The 20774-nt window shown below is 46.1% G+C and overlaps 1 protein-coding gene across 25 annotated transcripts; it reads left to right on the top strand.

Moving 5' to 3' along the window:
- Nucleotides 1-446: 446 nt before the first annotated feature.
- LOC125739534 (coiled-coil domain-containing protein 85A-like) lies at nt 447-17067 on the top strand. 25 transcript variants are annotated; one of them, XR_007397200.1, is made up of 6 exons: nt 556-1150; nt 2796-3720; nt 14349-14406; nt 14526-16159; nt 16405-16474; nt 16510-17067. XR_007397200.1 is itself a non-coding variant. In XM_049009751.1 (5 exons), exons 2-5 carry the CDS (start codon nt 947-949, stop codon nt 14539-14541), a joined length of 1203 nt encoding a protein of 400 aa, XP_048865708.1. In that variant the 5' UTR covers nt 447-625; nt 917-946; the 3' UTR covers nt 14542-17067. The 25 variants fall into 25 exon arrangements, 2 of the variants coding, with proteins under 2 accessions (XP_048865708.1, XP_048865706.1); XR_007397198.1 differs by having other exon boundaries at nt 14526-16194; XR_007397196.1 differs by lacking the exon at nt 16405-16474 and adding an exon at nt 16300-16334 and having other exon boundaries at nt 14526-16229; nt 16475-17067.
- Nucleotides 17068-20774: the final 3707 nt, after the last annotated feature.

Here is a 20774-nt window from a genome sequence, read left to right as displayed (position 1 = left end):
AACCTCACACCTCCACAGCTGGCTGACCGCTTGTGTGCATGTTGTCCCATGGATAAATGAATGATTTGTCTTTGACACTTTTAAGGATTTTAGATTTGTAAAATTTATCACTGCAAAGGACAGTTTAACGCTCGATGTAAATTACTTCAGTAATTACGTCAGTCAACTAAGACCTATAGCGAAATGGGCTACCGATCATTTAAAAATGCTGTTCCTGGGTCAATTTGTAACTTCAGATATTCCAGCATTTTATATTCTAAAATGCATAGCGTCTTATATCTGGTGTATGAGCAGAATGCTTCGGTCCTGTAGGTGGCGCTAGGCAGCAATGAAACGCACTCCCAAATCCCACGCAAAAGCAGGAAAGAACTGGGCTGGAGGAGGGGGAAAAAGAGGACGCTTTTCACCACTGTGTGCCAGTCCTTCTCGCTGCAGTCACGCTCTATCCCTCTTTCCCTTTCCGTTTTGCTTGTCAGCCAACGCTGTACCCTCCCTCGATGCGCTCGCTGGCAGCGCTCTCTCTTTGCAGAGGCTGTGCACGCCGTGGGAGGCGTGTTCACCGGCGGCCTGGGAGCCGGCGAGGGTCTCCTTAGTACAGAAAGGATGCAGGAGCAAGGGAAGCAGGGTAATTATTATAAGTCGCAAGATTTACATTTTTATTTTTAGCGGAATTAAATGTACAATCTTACTATCTTGCAGTTTAATTGGAATATATATAGGTTTTTTTTCTTTGGACGTTAAATTCAGGATGGAGTACCGAGAGCAAGAAAATATACAGTATATATAATAAACTGTACAGCATTTTTTAACAGCCTAATTTGGAATTGCCGGCGTGCTGGGGTTTTCGCTAAAGGATTTTTAAAATAGTGTTTTTTTCTACTTGTGTCCGTATTCGAATAACTTTAAATCCATGGAGAAGGCGACGCAGCCCCAGCTTCAGCTGACGATGTCAAAAACCGCCGAAAGTCCAGCCGAGGATATATCCAAGTTGACGGACGACGATTTGCTGAAGTGGAGCAAGGAAGACCTGGTGCGGAGGCTGCGGAAGGCTGAGGACGAGAAGATGAGCCTGATGCTGGACCACAGTAATCTGATACGCGAGGTTAATCGGCGGCTTCAGCAGCACTTGAACGAAATCCGCGGATTAAAGGTGAGGCGTCCTTGCCGGTACCGAGGAAGTTTTGTACTCGGCACACACCTTTACATATATTATTAGTGTAAGCATGTGCATATTCAACGAACATTGGAGATACGCTACTTTATGAGTAACTCTAACAGAGATAATTTTAGTGATGTATTTTTGAAGGAATGCTGAATATGCACTGAAAGTGCCCGTAGTTAAACCATGTAAAACACACACACACACACAATTTTAATATTACATTTAGGCTGTTTTCATGTGAAGAGAGATTAAATATCTAGGACACTAAAGATATTTTTTTTAAATATGAGTTAAATATGTCGGTGATCACACCCTGAATGTGCTCAGATCAATCCGCACATAAACTCTTTTCATATTCATCCTTAAAATGTTACTACGATGTTATGTTGCAACCTTATTCTGATCATATTAAGTGTGTGTGTGTGTGTGGGGGGGGGGGGGGGGGAATCGTATAGCGTAACCATACTTAAGTCGGATGAATCATGTGACCTGGAATGTTACGCTGGGCTTGGCGAGAAATGCTGGTTAAAAAGGAAGAAGATAGTTGGCAGAGAGGCTGAGAATGAGAGTCACTGGTGGCTTGCAGTTGAGACTCTGTAACAAAGGTGATTTAAAGGCGCAGGTCGTGAAATTTAGACCCTGGGCTTATTAGTGGGAGATTTAGTGAGGCTGAGACGAAGTACCCGGGATGTCGCTTAAGCCAGCGAAGCCAAAGCCAATACGGCCGTAACTAATTGGGCAGCCGTGATTCCTCAGCCCGGCGGAGGTCACGACATGGAAAAAAGGAATACATGGCCAAACGGCCAGAGATGGTAGCCTCAATAAAACACCTAAGGACCATCACATGAGGCGTGCATGCACAGCTATGGCCAGTGAAACTCCCAGATACGGTAACTTACAAATAAAAAGGAAGACACACATTGCTGCCGGTCCAGCGAGGGGGGGGGGGGGGGGGGCAGTGGTATAACCAGGATACCACCCAGAGGTGGGCATTCGGCAGTACCCACCGCCCCTGTGAACATGCTGTACTCCCTCCATATTGGTTGGGGTATGTCCCTATTGTCCAAACCCAAATCTATGCCCTTGGCATTTGGATAGGCTGGGTTCACACCGGTGTTTGAATTGTGTCAGAAGTTTTGGAGGGTGGGGGGTGCATCCCCTGAAGGATAACTTGTCAATATGGGAGGTGGGGGTGGGCATCAGTAAAAACGGTGAACTGGGGGAACAATTCTGTTACATCACTGACGATATATTTGGCTCATGGCGGTTTTACTTAAAATTCTTCTGAAGGCAGAATGAAAACTGAATGGTTCAGAGAGATGACCAATCAGATTGTAGAGGAGGTGGGTCAAAGCGACTGGAGGATGCGAGTCCAACCAATCAGATGTCTTGGTCCTGCCTCCTCTAACTACTTGGACCCACCTCATCTGCAATCTGATTGGTTATCTCTCTGAACCAATCATTTTTCGTTCTGTCCTCAGAACATTTCTGCGTAAGTAAAACTTCCACAAGCATATACTTGGTCTGAATTTAGCCTATGTTGAAAATGAATTTTCAGACTTCAGGAGCTGCTGTATAGCCTCTGTATTTATCCTGTGTTCTGTTTCTGCTCTGCTCTACTTCCCTGTCCAAGGATGTGAACCGGAAGCTCCAGGAGGACAACCAAGAGCTGCGGGACCTCTGCTGCTTCCTGGACGATGACAGGCAGAAGGGGAAGAAGGTGTCACGGGAGTGGCAGCGGCTGGGCCGCTACAGCGCCGGCGTCATGCGCAAGGAGGTGGCCTTCTACTTACAGAAGTTAAAGGAGCTGGAGGCGAGGCAGGAGGAGGTGCTGAAGGAGAACCTGGAGCTGAAGGAGCTCTGCCTCCTGTTGGATGAGGAGAAAGGCGGGGTGGGCAGCGCTCTGGTGGGCTGCCGGAACTCAGTCGACAGCCAGGGCAGCCCCTGCCCCATGGTCACACCTGGCTCTGGCGTACCACGGGACCTGGGAGATGGTAGCAGCACATCCAGTGCGGGGAGCACGGACAGCCCCGACCACCTGGTCCACAAGCAGCAGCCGTTGGCGTGCTCTGGGGCAGGGGGCAGCCCAGAGCTCATTCACAAAGTCAGGACTGGGGAGGTGTCCAGTTCCGAGCCTCTAGGGCGGCGCCGGAGCACCAGCCCCGAATACTCTATCCCACTGCTCCCTGCATGCCGACCTCGCTGTGGGTCGGTTTCCACACCTGACCACAAAACCCTGCGGAGGCAAAGTCCTGAGAAGCAGGGCAAGTCCTGTGCAGACCGGCTGGCCCAGAAGCATCTGCTCGGGGTCGGGGCTGGGCCAACCAGCCCGGAGGCTTTCCAGAAGCACAGGGGCAGCATAGGCGGCGGATGCAGCGGCCTGGAGAACAAGCAACAGACCCTGATCTCCACGCCAGAGCACCTACAGAAGGGACGTGCGGTGGGGAGCGGCTGCCCCGAAGTGAGGCTGACCAGCCCCGGCAGGGAGGCGCTGCAGAGGAGACCGGCGGGGGAGGAGTCGTCACCGCACCACCGTGGCCTCTACAATGGCATGAACGGTGGGTGTCACAGAACCGTATGCGTACACACAGCAGGAGCTCTGAGTTTTTTTCCAACATCATTATTGGCAGTGAACTTTGCGTCTATTACGCTCATACGAAGACATTTTAAAGGCAGATTTAAACTGGGGGGATTTGATGGTCAGCGGTTCTAATTCTGCATACCAGCTGTTTAAATAAACAGATGCATTGTTGACAGACATGTGGATTATTTGTACTGGGTGGGGGGCTTGTTGGCAGGAAGAGTTTTTTTGCCTGGGTTCCTGCAGGACTGACATGTTCCAAATTTCAAAGCACAAATTTGAAGGCCTCGATGAAACCCCGTGAAGTTTGCTGGCTCCCAGCATTTAAATAGGGTCAAAGGTTTTTTTTAATGTGTGTGTTTTTTTTAATATGCCACTGTGCTTGGTAAGGAGACCCCCCTCCCCCTCACAGATAAAAAACTGAAAGCAGTTTAGTGTAATAGAGCCACAGAATATTTTACTGGGACCAAATCACTTGCTTTGCATTCTGACACAAGAGGTAACTAACAGCATATCATTTAAAGGTAATTACACTGGGAAGGACTGTAGTGGGTCTTTTAAAGCAACGGGATAAAATGTGGCTTTTTTTTTTGCCTTGAAAGGAATACAAAACATATCAGGAGAATCGTTTATGAAAGACAGACAGCAGTTAAAATGGGTCAGATGCCAAAGGTCGCTTAGCTGATTTCAATCAGCCGTGGCTGATTTTAAGCAGAAAGGTCAGTCGCCCCCAAGGTGGACGTTTTGTCCTGGGTTAAAGACACACCCGCTGTTCATTCGTCTGTCCAACACGCACTAAACTGCCTGCAGCAACCTGTACAGCTCAAGCGCTTAACGATGCTCATTCAATCAAATGGTTCTCCTCTGAGTTTAGGGGTCGTATGTTCACCGTCCACATTTCACTCCTGACCTCCTGTACCTTCCTCATCTTCTGTCCGTTTTTAATGGCAGTGGCCTCTGTTTTTGTAATGGTACACATCTGCCTTGCTGTGTAGGCAGTTGTTGACAGAAAGCAGTATCCTTGTATTTTGGAAAACTTGCGGGGGGGACACAAAAAAAGTAAAAAAAAAACAAAACAGACCACGGCCTATGAGAGAGCTTACAACAATCCAGCGAAAGTCCACAGTTGAAAATTCACATTCAGCCCCACCTATGGTGCACGCTGACCATATCATCATCTAACCATCTCACAGCTGGCTCTCCATAAACCACTGGGGATTATCCTTTAAGAGCCAGGCTTATTTCTGCAGACTTTGTTTTTTTTTTAGCAGTGTACCAAGCAAAGACCACAGTTATTTTAATGAGGATTGCACTGATTTTTTTTTTTAAAAAAAAGGTTTTCTGGTCATTACACAAGATCAGATTGTTCCAGTTTCAGAGAAATCTGTAGTTTGGTCCTGTGACGCACTTAATGTCTTTAGTCGAATGATTCCTATAAGAAAGACTCACATCCTGTCTGTGTGATGCCATGATACTTAATTCCTTGCTTGGTAGAAATCCTGCATAGATACTACTGTGGTACCCCAACGCTTAAGGTACTGTAGCTTAATACGGCTTTCCTGCAAGAACCGGGGGCGTTTGTGCTTTATCCGTCACTATAAGCGAAATAGGACGTAGGAATCCAGTTGAAATTTTAGACAGCTCTGCTGGCTTTGAAGCTCCCGAGGTCTAGTGATGCAGATGATGGAACAGCCCATATTAGCAGCCGGGGAGGCTGGGAAAATTAAGGTGTTTTCAGTCAGCAAATATCTGAGTCAAGACGTCGACTCTGTCTGTGTAAGATTCAGTCCAGTGGTGAAGGTCCACAATGCCCTAAAGGATGACAAATTAACTGATGATTTTATGCTGTGACAGCCAGCACAATCTGATGAGAGACTATAGGTATGACCCTCAATTGACCTTCATAATCAGTTATAGAAGTCTGGAGAGGCAGTTACAGCTGCCCTGAGAATGACCTTCATTGACCTTGAGAATGACAAACTCTGATATTCTGCCTCAGAGCTCAGAGGGCATGAGCCACATCACCGTTAAGAATGATCCTCCACTGTGAAACCTACAAAGGGATGTTTCAGTCACTCTGAGTGATGCTCCTCACCCGTCACACAAGTGCTCGTAAAGAGGGAGCAGGATGTCAGTTTGTAAGTCATGTTGGTTGTAAAAATGAAATGAACCCATTTGCATGAGGATAGCACCCATGAACGGCCATATCTGTGCATATTCTGGATTTTTCTCTTTTCCCCTGGCTGGGACAGTAATGTTCAGTTTAGCCTCTTTGCACTCATTTCATTGGGAGACTGAGAACTCCTCATCTGCAGAGAATTAATGGCAGCAGGCTGCAATGCAATCGTTCCTCCTCCTGAAGGAGAGAATGCGATGATACGGCAAAAAAAATAAAAATACAGCAAGGTAAAAGGCTGGCATTCAGGAAGCCGAGAAAGCCAGGGTGATCTCCAGGACGATGGCAGCTGTACAACCAACGCAGCAGGTCTGGCTGTCAGATTAGTATCGATCTTCATCCTGTGGTGTAACCCTGATATACATGCATTTGGGCTCTTTATTAATTTGTTGTTTAAACAGGTGGGTATTGATTTCTGAGTTGAGTTCGCAGATGAATGTTAAGTTACCTCTGGTGTTACATACAGTATGAAACACAGTTCCATGTTCATTCATTCATTCATTCATTCATTCATTCAATGACATTCATTCATTAATTGTTATTCACCCTTCATTCCTCTGTTGTCATTCATCCATCAATCATTCATTGACATTCATTCGTTCATTGACATTCATTCCTTCATTGTCATTCATCATTTATTCGTTGTCATTCATCCATCATTCACTCGTTGTCCTCACCATTTGTTCAATATTCATCAGATTGTTAGCAGCATAATGGCAAATAGACAATATGTTTTGCGGAGTGACTGCCGTCACGTGACTGTGTATATCTGGGGGTGGGGCTTGTGCCAGTAACCTCTGTCTGGGGGGGGAATGGGAATCAGAAGTGCATCTGTGTGCCAACAGGGCTGTGTTACGCCCAGGCAGGCTATAAAAAGTGTACTGCTGGATAATGTTACATAGTCTGTCTGCAGGCTCAGCTCCCCTGACTGCATGGGGTGTTGGATACGCATCCCTCATTCTGCTGGGGTCCCAGCTTCACTGAAGGGGGTGTGGCCTTCCCCCTGACAGCTACCAATCAAATGTATGCGGGCCAGGGTGTTCCTGTGGCCTGATCCTCATGCCTGCCATAGGCTACTGCTGTCATTTACATATTCTCACATTTGCATATTCTGTTACTGTCCAACTATAGAATGTTATAGAAAATATTAAGCAAGAAAGTCGTGGTGGTCTGGTACTGGTTTTGAAGTCTGGGTGCCTGAGGTAATTAGAGATTATTTTCTCTGTGACGTACGCATCCCATCTGTTTTAATGTGTAATTATAGCCTCTTGTAATTTATTATCAAAGCCAAAGCTGCCCTTATAACAATGAAACATGTTTCCAGACCCAGTTGAGTGAACCTGGGCCAAGGTGTGTAAGTTGTAGACCTGTTGTTTTGCAAATTACAGTGTATTGGACTGGAAATAATAACGGAGCTGACAACGGTGATAGATCACCCGAAATGTGGCATGAAATTCTCTCAGCTGGGCTCGCAGAAGCCATGCTATTGCATATTACTTTTGGCAGGTTTTTATTGCTAAGCAACAGAGGGCACTCATTTTTTACTCTGCTTGCTGTTTTGTGTTTATGTGTGTAAATGGATGCTGCAATTTGCTTTCTTTTTGCCCGTATTTTTTTTCTTTGCTAGCGCCTCTTGCAGGGTGCGTGTAGTGGCACAGTGGGTAGCGCCGTTAGCATCGTTCCTCTTTGGTGAGAGTTTGATTCCCGCCCCTAGATGTCCGTATGTTCCCCCAGGAACTTTCCGGCAGTCCAAAAACATTACATTAGTTTGTCTGGAGATAAGCAATATTTACACAAACTTTCAGGCAGCCTAAAGGGCATCAGGCCTAGAACTGAATAATGGCACTATGGGGCTGAATGATAAGACATCTATGGGCCGGTATTGATACAGACCTTATCAAGCTGCCTGGCTCCCTGCCCTGCTATGGAGTGTCCCAGCACCACACTGATCTCAATAGCAAAGCAAAAAATAAACACAGAGAAAGCTTTGCTTCACCAAGGCGGCAGCATGGGGGCTGAGTCAGAGCCCCTGCCCGGGGCTGGTTTACCTGTCTGAGCCCTGACTCGTCGTACTGCCCGCTGCACAGCGAGCTGTCATGGCTCCACAGATGCAGGAGGACATGCTGGATATACTCTGGAGATGCCAGGATTTTTCAGGCCTGTGTAGGATCTGGTGGGGTGTGGGGGGGGGGGGGGGTAGAAGAGCGACGTGGAGGGAGAAGTGTGGAGTGATAGAGGAAGTGTAGAAGAACATCAGTCGGAAGAGGAAACGAGAACTGGCAGAGGGAGGGTATTAATCTGCAGACGGAGGGCCAGGCACATGCACGGGTCTGACGAGCGGCTCGCGATGCAGCAGACGCGGCAAGGGCTGCGGATGTGGCAGCGTGGAGCGATGGAGCGCCGCCAAGCCAGCCGGGCACGTGCCAGGCAATGAGTCAATCAGCTGGCAGACGTTACGCAACGCTGGCATGGCCTCAGCAATCGAATAATTATGCTAAATCTGGGGGGAACTGACACCTTCCGTGACCATTTAAGAAGAGCAATCGCGCTGATTCAGCTTCCTCTCAGAAACCATGGACCTGATTGGTTCATTGCTGATGATGTCACAGTCCTCCTAGTATGCAAATCGATCACTATGGATGACAGAGTGTAGCTTCAAGACAGCTAGATTCCACTATTAAGACACTGTTCAAGTAATAGTACAATGGATTCCTATCTTTACACTTTGGAGTCTAAGAGTCCAATTATCCCTAACAACACGTTCTTAATAAGTCTTAACAAGCAATTAGTCACACTCTGAGTCAATAATTGAAAAAAAAAGTATTTTTCAATTTTACTACTGCTTTTGACAGCTAGTTTGCGGGTGCCACATATCACTGGTGGCAATGAAAATTTTAAGTACATTGAGGCTGAGCAGAAATGAAGGTCATCCAGTTCTCAGTGGGGGGCGGGGGGTGTTTAAGAGGTAGGTCTACGTGGCTTTATGGATTAAGGGCTAAAACTGGGCCCTAAAGCAGCAGAGAAAGGATGGTGTTGGACCTGTCATGTCCACACTGGCCGGTCAGTGGACTGGAGGTCCTTCACCCACAGTGGTTGTTGTCATTGACAGTGTCCTGCCTGCGCTTTGACGAGTACGTCTGCGTTTGCTCTCTGCAGGCGCTGTGGGACAAGTGATTATACAGGAGCTTGTTTTTACTGCTTTCAGATTTCACTTGTGCCGCATTTGTCCTCCCCGCTGTTTCAGTTATGAAGACTATTTCAGACAAAAATAAATAGAAAGCAATGCAGCATTAAGAAGAATCAGAAATAAATCATGTTCGTTCCTCGCGGTTGTTGTTTTGGCTGATGTCACGGCCCTCAGGATGAAGGACAGCAAAAGTCTCAAAGCAAAGGGAAAGACCATTAAGCATTAATGCGCTAGTGCCTTGGGTGAAGGTGCGGAATTCTGGGATACTGGAGGACTGAAGCAAGTTGGAGATGAAGACCTGCTGCCAATGGGCACCTTTTCCCATTGTGTCTTTACTGCTGCTGTTAGCAATGATTAGTCTCCATCTCCGATGGCTGCTGCAGGCCACTTGTAGAGCCAGCCCATGAAATAGGCCAGCAGCTGCTTGTCTGGTTCCAATTAGCATTACTCTTTGAAGCCCCCCCACCATTATTTATAGTGAGGAATAATTTGCATATTAATCGGCGTCTTCGCCTCTTATGAACTGAACACAAGCCTGGTCGCCATCAGCTGTCAGTGCATAACCTTGACACGCGACTCGGAAGGGAAGATGTGGTAGTAGGAGCTAGAGCCCAGACTCATAATGGAACAATTGTGCATGGGTCCACTTGTTTTTTGTAATTCTAGAACTAGTTTTGTTACAACAGTATTGTTTGTTTTGTGCTTTAAGCCGAGGCATTGCAGCTCTGTGGGCCCCAGCATGAGAAGAAATCCATATTTTAGTCCCTAGGTGGTCCTGCAGGGTCATCAGATGTCCACTGCCGTGCCATACATCAGGCAGTCCAGAATGTGCGCTTTGACTCGGCACCCTACTACTTTGAATCGGCACCATGGTGCTCTGACTCGTTGCCCCCTGTGCTTTGATTCTGCACCCTGATACCTGGTACATTGACTCGGCACTCCGGTGCTTTGACTTGGTGCCCCATTGCTTTCACCATGATGCTTTGAGTCTTCACTCCGGTGCTTTGACTTGGTGCCCCATTGCTTTCACCATGATGCTTTGAGTCTTCACTCTGGTGCTTTGACTCAGCATGCAGCGTTTCCTGTTAGGGAAGCTTTCCTCTTCGCCCAATCCACGGATGCTGGGTTGGGCAGATGCCCCTGTCGCATGCTTGTGGGGCAGCTATGAGGGGCTGTCAGGGCATCTGTCACATACAGGAGTACGACGCAAGTAGGCTTCATGGAGGTCCAGACGGTGCTCGATCATTAGAGAGACCTAGAGGTCTCGGGGGTCACCTTTAGGAGACCTACCCAGGTCTCCAGTGCTTTACACCAGAGGGCTGCCTATATGAAAGAGCAGCACCTCAGTGAAATTCATTTATATTGCTGTAACATTTGAATGCTGGAAGAGGCATTTTTATACTGGATGTCATCCTAGATGAGTTCCGCTTAATCGCTCAACCACAACAGCCAACCGATGTGGCTAGCGGTGAAAGCCTTTGGTCAGATACCGTGGGCATGACTGCTTCTCCATCCCTATTGGACCGCCATTCTGGTCACATGACTGTGGCGAGACCCTGCCAGGCCCTTGCATCTCCAGCAGGACAACAGACAGCTAGTGCCCAGCCGCGATGCCAGGCACGTCAGGTGATGCACGCATCATTTTGAGGGAGATAAGTATGACTGGCACTTTATACGATGCTAAATAATGAATCCCTGAGTGTCGTTACGCAAATCATTATCTGCCCTTAGGAGAGAAACCAGCAAGCTGTGCACCTCAGTGAGAGAGGATAATGTATCCTACATGTTTCCCTAGGTCCCATGGCCTGTCAGCAAAGGGACCTTATTCACCATGTCCATGTAGCATATTAGCACCAGTGCTGTCACAGATTCGCCTGGGTGTCCAAGACTAACCCCACAATGTTAGGACAGCATTGAATTACTGACAGAATAGGAAGTGGTTCAGCAAATCAGGACAGAACACACGAAATGCACAACAAGTCACATGAATGCAGTGTAAATTATGACTAATCGATAATAAGAATTCATGCTAGCAAAGCTTATGAGTGCTTATGCTATTACCTCATTGCAAAATAAACCCTGAAACCCACGCAGGCCTATTTTCTCCATTTAGGAGTCTCTGTTTTATTACCCATAATGCCTTGCCAGTGTCACTGTGGTGAAACAGACAAAAAATGCCACTCTAAGCATGTATTTTTGCCGAGTGATGTTGTCCTTTTTTTGCTTCGTGGTAAATAATTAATGTTGCATGCTGAAAATTATCTAAGGAGTGTGATGCAAAATTAAAAGGTATCGATTTTTTTTGTCCCACTGCAGCCTTATGAAATACGCAGGTGAGGAGGGAAAAAAAAACACGTTTTTATAATAAATTTCATGAATTACAAAGCAGGAAGTGAGGCCATTTTAACCTTTCAAAAATCATAAATTGGGAAGTAACAACTAAGCCTTGGTCAGATCAAAGTCAAGTCAAAGTAAAAGCTTTACTGTCATTCGGACCGTACAATTCGAGGGTGCAGATAATCTGCTTTGCAGTTTCGCTTAGAAAGTCTGAACTCTAAGCTCCTGTAAATGACTGAGAACGTCTGAGAACCGGGACAGAGCTGAATGATGTTCCCCTATTCCCCTAATTCTTTAACAAGAGCATTGTCACCGAGACCTGTTGAGTAGTCATGGCAACTGACACTTGATAACAGTGATTTTACAGACTGTCAGAATACCTGAGCATGTAGCTGACGCGAGCTTGGGGGTGGATTTGTATTAAAGAAAGAGGAAGAAACCTTTTGATCCGCGTCTTGCTTTGGAAAGCAACAGATACCAAACATGCTAATTAATCTGCCTTCAACAAAAACAATGTGGATTGACATCCACGAAAGCAGGCATCTATAATAAAGCTGAGATCCTGTGCGCAAGTGGGCAGTAGTTTCTCCCGGCGTCCCTGTGCTTCTGCAGAACGAGAGCTACTGGTCTGCATTAACCCTAATGGGGAGAAAATGGAACCAGGCAAATGTTGCAGGCGGGCATTTTACATCGCATGACAGGCCAGGCAGTGGAGGCCTGTTCCTATGTAGGCCAATGACAAGGCAGCAGGAATGGAGAAGCACGCAAGTTGTTTTTATACGAAATATCAGCACGATTTCAATTCATTTAAATGAATTATAACTATGCACTAAGCTGTAGTGTCTGGTATTCCTAAAAAGGGATAGAAGGATATTCAAGTACAATGATGGTGAATGTCAAGAAAATACACGGGCATCTTTTGTTAAGTCTTTTTTTAACGGCTTATCTTAATATTGCACATCGTAAAGGATTAGTTTCTGAGTGGAAAAGCCCACATAAGGTTTTATATTTAATTTTATCATTGCTGACATGTCACTGTGAAAACAGATAACATTAAATCAGATGTTTTTCTGACAGATAGTGTTTAGTGTTGGATTTATGTTTTGTTTTCTTTGTCCATTGCTATCGGTATCCAAGACATGACACATAACCAGTGAATTTATCATTTGCAATCACTATATTATAGCTAACTTTTGAAATGTACTGCACCACAGGCTGGGAACCATGAAGGGATTAACTGGCACTTCTGGATAAATTTTGAGCTGTGACTCTAGGTCTCACTGTCGAAATTTCTGCCCAAAGTAGGATAAGTTATCTGGCATTTTTTTTAGTTTCTGCTATATTTACTGAAGGGTTTACTGTTATGGTGAAATTTCATCAATAGCTCCGTGCAAAACATTCTCCTGTATGAATCTCATTTGCTCTACAAAGACGTCAGAGACGTCAAAGTCATAGTTGTAGTATTAAACCCATCAAGGAGCATAACTGAGGGTCCTGATATGAAACATGACCTCATAATATTTGGATATTGATGCTTCAGACTGTAATAGTAATACAGGTCCTTGCAGTACGGCTTTCTATGGCTCCACAATAGAAAAGGGGCATTAAACTGAAGGCGCTCTACCCAAGGCGTTGTAGTCAGATGCCATTAGAGTACATAAAGCAGGGGTATCCAATCTGATCTGCAAAGGGCCGGTGTGTATGCAGGTTTTTGGGGTAACCTGTAGGTCAGCTGTCCAAACCCAGGTGTGAGGACTCTTCAGCCAATCAGTCCTCTAATTAGTAATCTAATTAGGGAGTTGCAGCAAAAACCCACACACACAACGGCCCTTTGCGGATAAGATCGGACACCCCTGACATAAAGTGTGCAGACAGCTCTTTTACACTAGTCTTCAAAGTTAAATCCTGTGCTCTTTAAACCTACTTCCAAAGTCATGGATCAGCTGCGTTGCAGACTCAGAAGGAGTCGTTGCCGATGTTAGCAGGTCAGTGCAGGTGCAGGTCCCGCTTTGAGGTCTTAAGATGTGACGCTATGAATCATTCATGACCCAATATGTGTCCATTACAGGAGAATAATTGCACAAAAAAGATGAGCCCCATGTGAAAGAGGCAGATGTTCTTTCTAAGCTTGAAGCCGAAACTACTGCTCATGTAACATTCCTGGTCTTTCTGTGTAGCGCAGAAGAACAAAAACCTGATTCCTCTAAAGTGTGTGTGTGTGTGTGTGTGTGTGTGTGTCAGTGTGTTTGTGCATATCATTTCAGGTTGGTGTTAACAGAAGACTCCTTTTAACACCACGTAAACACATTGAATCACACCTCCAATTGCAGGTGATCCTCTATTGCTAGACAGTGTGAAACCAGCGGTGTGTGTGCTGGGGGGTGGTGGGGGGGGCATGAGAAGCAGACAGGAAAGCCAGACACTTAAATCTAGCTTAGCAGGCTGTCACCGTGGCGACCGCAGCCTCAGAGAATGGCTGTGACTGACGCTGAGACCAGGTCTTGACCCTCCCCGATCCCATGTTAGCCAGTCCGTCTATAGCTAATGTTGGCTTGCTGCAGAAAATGACTGCTTGGGTACTCGCAGAATAGACTTTTGAGAGAGACAGGCTCATTCCATTGCTCTGACACAGCAGTGATACATATTGTATGAGTAATAGAGGAATTGTATACCCTTTGATCTTTCCTGAGGCCTCAGGTTCACAGCTGAAACAACACAGAAGTCTTTCAAAATATTATTATTATTATTTAATTACTTGTCTTCCTGTTGGCTCAGCTTTTACGGGTCTTTGTCCACTGCCTCTTTGTCTCTAGCCTTCATGCTCTGAATAGGACTTTCTGCTGACTATCTACTTGTTGCCTCCTCATCAAGCTCTTGAGAACATCATCCTGTGTTTGTTCTGCAGTTCTGATGTCGGCTGGCTGTTGCACCAACACCTGTCGAAGTGTGAAGCTCTGGGACAGGTAGGAACTTCACAAACCTTCAAAGGAAGCACTCTTTCATGCTCTCGTTAAAACACATTTATGCCCGTACCTCTATGAAAGGTCACCGACGAAGGTACCTATCATGATTTCCCTTACAGTTTTGACGGATCTTGACTTTCGCTGAGACTGGGTCCTTCTGTAGGCCCGAGAGGTGGTTACCTCCTGGCCCAGCAGAGACGGGTGGTGCTCTCCATTCTCCATTCAACAAGCTGCAGTTGCCCTTGGATGCAAACCCTTCCCCAGAAAGAACCACCCCTCATGAGAGGCAACCCCACACGACATCATAAGTCGCCCTCGATCATCCATGTGTCCTTGTACTTTCTGCTTTATACGTTGTGTCTCTACACATTAAAAGCCTGCCATGAGCATTCTGTGGGATAGACTTGGGTATAGACCTACCTCCTTGGAGAATAAAGCATATAACAAAGCAAGAGGCAAACATTTTGCCCTTGTTGTTTACAGCATTTACTCTACAGGATGACTTGAACCCATATCTGTTGAACTTCAGAGCTGGGTCCATAGGCGTTCATCAGTCCTAAGAGGGTTTGGGGACTGAGGTAAAGCCTTTGCTATCTTCTCTCCCAAACACTACCTGCTCCTCTCAACTGCATGTGAACTTTCATGTCCCATACTGGTGTTACGTACAAAACATCACAAACATCTAGATGCTGCCCCTCTACCATACCCAGCCGCTACTTACTAAATTTTCTGTGATTTTTTTTTTTTATTATTGTTGACGGAAATAACTATATAAAACAAAGTAAAACAAAACTTTATGTTTTTAAGAGATGTAAAGAGTAGTTTAACAGTTTAGTTTTCTATATATATAACTACTATTATTATTATTATTTTTGATGTACTGATAATATTATTATGATAATTATTATACCCAGAGATGAATGTATAAGATAATAAAGTGTCTTTTTTTCTATAAAATGTTTGAAAGGTGCTTTTCACACAGAGTCACAATATATGGCTTTCATTGCCTCTCCTAAAACACATTCACACACATGTACACAGGCTTACGCAAATGAAAATGCTTTGAAAGAAAAACATGCAAGACCATAGTGCAGCCACTAATCCAGTGTTGCCCAGCCCAGTCCTCAGGGAACCCCGGACAGTCCACGTTTTTGCTTCCTCTCAGCTCCCAGCACACCTGCACCAGGTATTCGGTGTTCCTGATTGGCTGGGAGCTGTGACGGAGCAGAAACGTGGACTGTCCGGGGTTCCCCCGAGGACTGGGTTCGGAAACACTTCGCTAATCTATGTCAAAATGTGTGCTGGCTATCAGGAAAGAGCGGGCCTCCGCTGTGAAGAGCTGTGTATGCAGCCTCTGCCCCAGTGCATTGACCTTTAAAGACGCGAGGAGGGCGGTAGGGCTTCAGAGGACCGTGTTTACATACCTGGCTGGGGTTTGAAGCGCCAAAGCAGATTCCCTTCAGTGAGCATGAGTCATTTGGCCCTGGACACCTCACCGATATGGTGCTAGTACAGAAATTTTTAATACTCACCGTTTGTTATAGGATCCAAAAAATAATCATGCTTGTGAAACAATGATTTTGAGAAATTGTGAATATTGGCCTGAACACAGCTGTGTGTTTGAAACAGTTCAGCTATAGATTTGGTCAGGGCAGGGTTGGAGCATCTTTCAGACGATGGTAGGTTAGCATTGGAGCATCTTTCAGACCATAGGGTAGGTTAGCATTGGAGCATCTTTCAGACCATAGGGTAGGTTAGCATTGGAGCATCTTTCAGACCATAGGGTAGGTTAGCATTGGAGCATCTTTCAGACCATAGGGTAGGTTAGCATTGGAGCATCTTTCAGACCACAGGGTAGGTTAGCATTTGAGCATCTTTCAGACCATAGGGTAGGTTAGCATTGGAGCATCTTTCAGACCATAGGGTAGGTTAGCATTGGAGCATCTTTCAGACCACAGGGTAGGTTAGCATTGGAGCATCTTTCAGACCACAGGGTAGGTTAGCATTGGAGCATCTTTCAGACCACAGGGTAGGTTAGCATTGGAGCATCTTTCAGACCACAGGGTAGGTTAGCATTGGAGCATCTTTCAGACCATAGGGTAGGTTAGCATTGGAGCATCTTTCAGACCACAGGGTAGGTTAGCATTGGAGCTTTTTTCCATCCATAGGGTAGGTTAACAAAGCAATGTGGCTGATCTTCATGTCTCGGTCTGAAATGGCTGCCCTTTGTTGAGTTTGTACTTCTCCATCAACAAACAGTCCTCTAACCTTTAATTGACAGCAGTTAATATTTTTATTTATAAATACTGAAGCTGAAGGATTCTACGTGGCGTTCCAGGATTCACGGGAGTAATAAAGCACAGCGATCTTTTAGAAGCAGCACACAAACTACAGCTCCACCATGTCAGAAAGCAAAACATTGGAGGCATTCATGGTGCTCTGTTAAACCAAATATCCCTACACAGGTGTGTAGTTATGGAATGATCCAACTGACATAATGATGCAAAGTTACAGGAAGTCAAAAACTGGTTGAATTATCTGGCTAAGAAATCTAGAGCAGGATCATTTGCACTCCCTTCCATATTGATTACCCTTCATTTGTCTGACAGCGGTGTGAATGTTCCCTCTTGAGTAAAACTGAAAAAAGTGTATTAAAAATCATGTGACGTCAAAAATAAAGAACATCATTCTAGTTCTAGTGCAGTGAGTCTTATTTAACATATTTTCATGCCAGGCCCTTCAACAGATGTTGAAGCATTTCAAACAGAATGCAGAAGGTCCCCGAAAACATGCAGGACATTTCCCATTGAACAAAAGGGAACGCTTTCATTTCTGCCGCCCCATGTGAAATTTCTGTGCTCTAGTCAGACTCGAGGATCCATCTTGAGTTTTGGCCTGCATCAATAGAATCGAACGTTTTTGGATTGTATTTAAGGATCCCAATCCGGGACGGGTTAGGACTGTAATCACTGGCATTCATCGCAGCCAGCAGAGACGAATAAGTGAGCTTTCCGGTTCGGTCTGGTCCTCGTGAGGCAGCTGCTCCATCATGTGGCGTTTAATGCCGGCAACTCTATTTCTGGTCATGCCTCTGTCGCAGTGTTTCGCTCTTTCTCTGACATTTCCGTTTTAATACGCTCCCCAAATGACAGATTTTCACATCTTGGCCAGATTAAGAGTGGGAACAAAAAAAAAGAACAAACTCACAGTGGCGGGAGAGAGTGCCCTTTTGCCTGCCGCTGTGATTAGGGTCGCGGCGTATCTGCGCTCCTTACCGCGATTGCTTTGTGCGTCTGCCGTCCTCCGGAGGCCAGCGGCAAATTCATTGGCTCACAGGTCAGCAGAGACTAAGATAAAAGGCCCAATAACCCCTTCTTCATTAGCTGTTCGTTTAAATATTACTCCTCCAGGAAAACTGGCACACCGTTTAAAAAAGCGAACGCTGTAATTACTATGCTGAGAAGATGATGGAGATATGGCATGATGGCGCTTTCCTCTGGACGCCTTTCAGATTGCCGTCCGACACTCGAACGTCTCTTTGCAGGAGGAATCAGAGAGAAGCTGTGAATAGGCGAACATTTAAACCAGGGATGCATAGTGAGGTTATGGCCTATCATGTGCCCATCCAAAATACACGTACAAGGATGGTTCTGTGTATAGCATTCTTGCTTCGCAGCTGTACGGTTTGGAGTTTGAATCTCCATTCCTTGTGTGTGGAGCTTGCATGTTCTCTCAAGAGGCTAGGCTAATTGGTTGATAGTGTGTGTGTGTGGATTATGTTTATATTACATTGTGGGGACCAAATATTTTGACGTTTTGACTCTTTCCCAGCTCCACACAAAGATCTGTGAATGCAATCAATAAACTAAAAATGCAACAAGTCTCGTATTTTGTTTGGTTACTTATGGTTAAGGTTACGGCTGGGTAGGGTTAAGGTCGTCATGTTGGGATTAGAGTTTTCCCCATAGAAATGAATGGAGAGTCCCCAAAAAGATATAATTACAGACCTGTGTGTGTGTCTGTGTATGCTCTGCGATGGACTGGCATCCCTTTCTGGGTATCCCCAGCCCTGTGCCCTATGCTGCTTGACATAGGCTCTAGGTATTTCCATGAGCCTGACTTGGATAAAAGATGGAGGTGAATTTCAACACGTTTTCTTTATTCTTAATATCAGTTTATATAAGCCACTGAAATCAGCCAACTATTAAAGGACGTTGCACCGGTGCAAGATTCCACGAGTAAGTTGTGGAATCTTCTTGTGAAATCTTCTTGTAGAATCAACTAAAAGGTTGGAATCTTCATGTAGAATCTTCTACGCAAAGATGTGCAAGAAAGCACCCAAAAACGAGGTCACAGCACATGCACAAAATAACACCCCCTCCCCCACACACCCCCTGCCCCTAATGCTGCAGGGCTGCACCTATTGGAAGCACTGAGCCCAATCGAGGCCTTTCGCTCTCTCTCTCTCAGACCTTCTTTCCCGCTCAGGCCATTTGTACATTGAACACGTTGCATGTTTTCATGTTCTCCCAGCATTCACATAGATGATCCAGCGAGAGATGCCTTTCACACGTTGTTTGACCTGAGGTGTGTTTCACAGGTTTACAAGCTAAAGGACGCCGCCCACTGGTGGCTCTGAGGGGTTGGGTATCTTCCCGGAGATGCGACAGTGTGAATAAAAGTGCATAGGAGAGACGTGCACTCCTGCTGACGTAGGCCAAGGATACAGGCCATAGTCCTCTTGCCATCTGTTGCCTCCCTCCCCTCTACGAGGGACGATCCTGAATCACACACATTGAAACCACAACTTGAGCTTCTTTGCTTTTTGTTGTGAACATCGCCCCCCCGTCACACCTGCCACCTCTGAAGCCTTCGTCACATCACTACAGTCAGCTAGCGGAAGCACCAAGCCAGCAGGCCAAGTCTACTTTGGCCCAGATGTACCTTTGCCAGCAATCTGACTGCAGCCAGGCCCCAGGCGCCGGTCGCGCGCCAACCTGAGAGCGTATGCAGCCTCAGCTCGCATAGACGGGAGCCCAGCTTCAGTCCCTCTCATGTCTCGCTGCTCTCCACAGAAAAAGCTGTTCAAGAAGACTAACACTTTATTGATCCCCATGAGGAAGTACTCTTTTCTCCTCCCCCATCCTGCTCTACACAAGACAAGAGCTTGGGGGTCACAAGAGCTTGGGGGTCACAGCGAAAGGCATCCATCCATCCATCCATCCATCCATCCTTTCATTTTTCATGATTACTTAGCCGTTGCAAGATTAGAATGATTATTTCCAAAATTACACACACTGAGGCCTCCAAACCTGTGGTGGTGTAATGTAAAGGCTGGGTCAGCTCTACCTTTTCAGGGACCCTAGGCAAAGCTTTGCTTGGGACCCCCCCACAAAGGTAACTGATGATCATTTCACTTTCTCCACGACGCAGGTAATTTGGAGGCCCGGAGCAGCTGCCTGTAGTTAGAGTCGGCCCTCAGTGTGCAAAGGAAATCAATAATTCAGCCAATGGGAACTGGGTTAAATCAATCAGCGATTGGCAAGGCATCCATTATGGGTCCCCCAGCCTCATTGCTGACTCTTTGCAGATATAAACCATATCACGTATCTCAATGTCAAGCCACAGTAGTGGAGACCTACTACAGTGTTGTATAACCATCCCCAAACCACCAGCAGCTCCATGACCAAGCCACAAAACACTTTTTTCTTTAAACAATTCACATCATCTGCTTCGCTGCCGTAAATCTCATGTCTGTTGCTTCCATGCATTTTTGATGCGACACCCATTTAACTAGATTTAAACATTTACGAGCTTGTCGGATTCCCCCGTGTCTTTGAAAAGGGTGTCGATTTCACCTTGGCGACCGCAGGCAAAAATGAGACTGTGGCAGGCCTCGAAGGAGACTACTTCTCACCTACTGTCCTCTTACTCCGGTTATCTGAGCCGACGTGTGCTTCCAAAAAGCCTTTCAGCAAGGGGCTACACCGTTGGGCCAGAGCAAATTCTGTAGCCTTACTCTGAGCAGGTAATCGGAGGTGGAGAAGCTAAACACCCTTTTAGCTGCCCTTGACTCTTTGTATCTGAACTTGTGCTCAGGTACCTGCAGTTGTACGTGTAGGAATGTAAGGCTTCCTTATCACTCACAGGGGCAGTAGGGTCAGGATGTTACTCTGACATCATCTCTGTGTGGAAAATACCTCCCAAATACCTGCACTCCACTTCACCTGCACTTGCACCTGCCTAGACACTGTGGGCATACCTTACTGTGCATGAGAAACTGCTTCTCTAAAACAACTACCCCAGTCTCTAAATGAATGGGTGTAATATGGCCGCACGACTCGCCGTGAGCGTAGTGTAATATATAC

Source organism: Brienomyrus brachyistius, chromosome 3, assembly GCF_023856365.1.
Source record: "Brienomyrus brachyistius isolate T26 chromosome 3, BBRACH_0.4, whole genome shotgun sequence".
In the NCBI taxonomy this organism is placed as follows: Eukaryota; Metazoa; Chordata; class Actinopteri; order Osteoglossiformes; family Mormyridae; genus Brienomyrus; species Brienomyrus brachyistius.
This window is presented reverse-complemented; position numbering and strand designations above follow the sequence as displayed.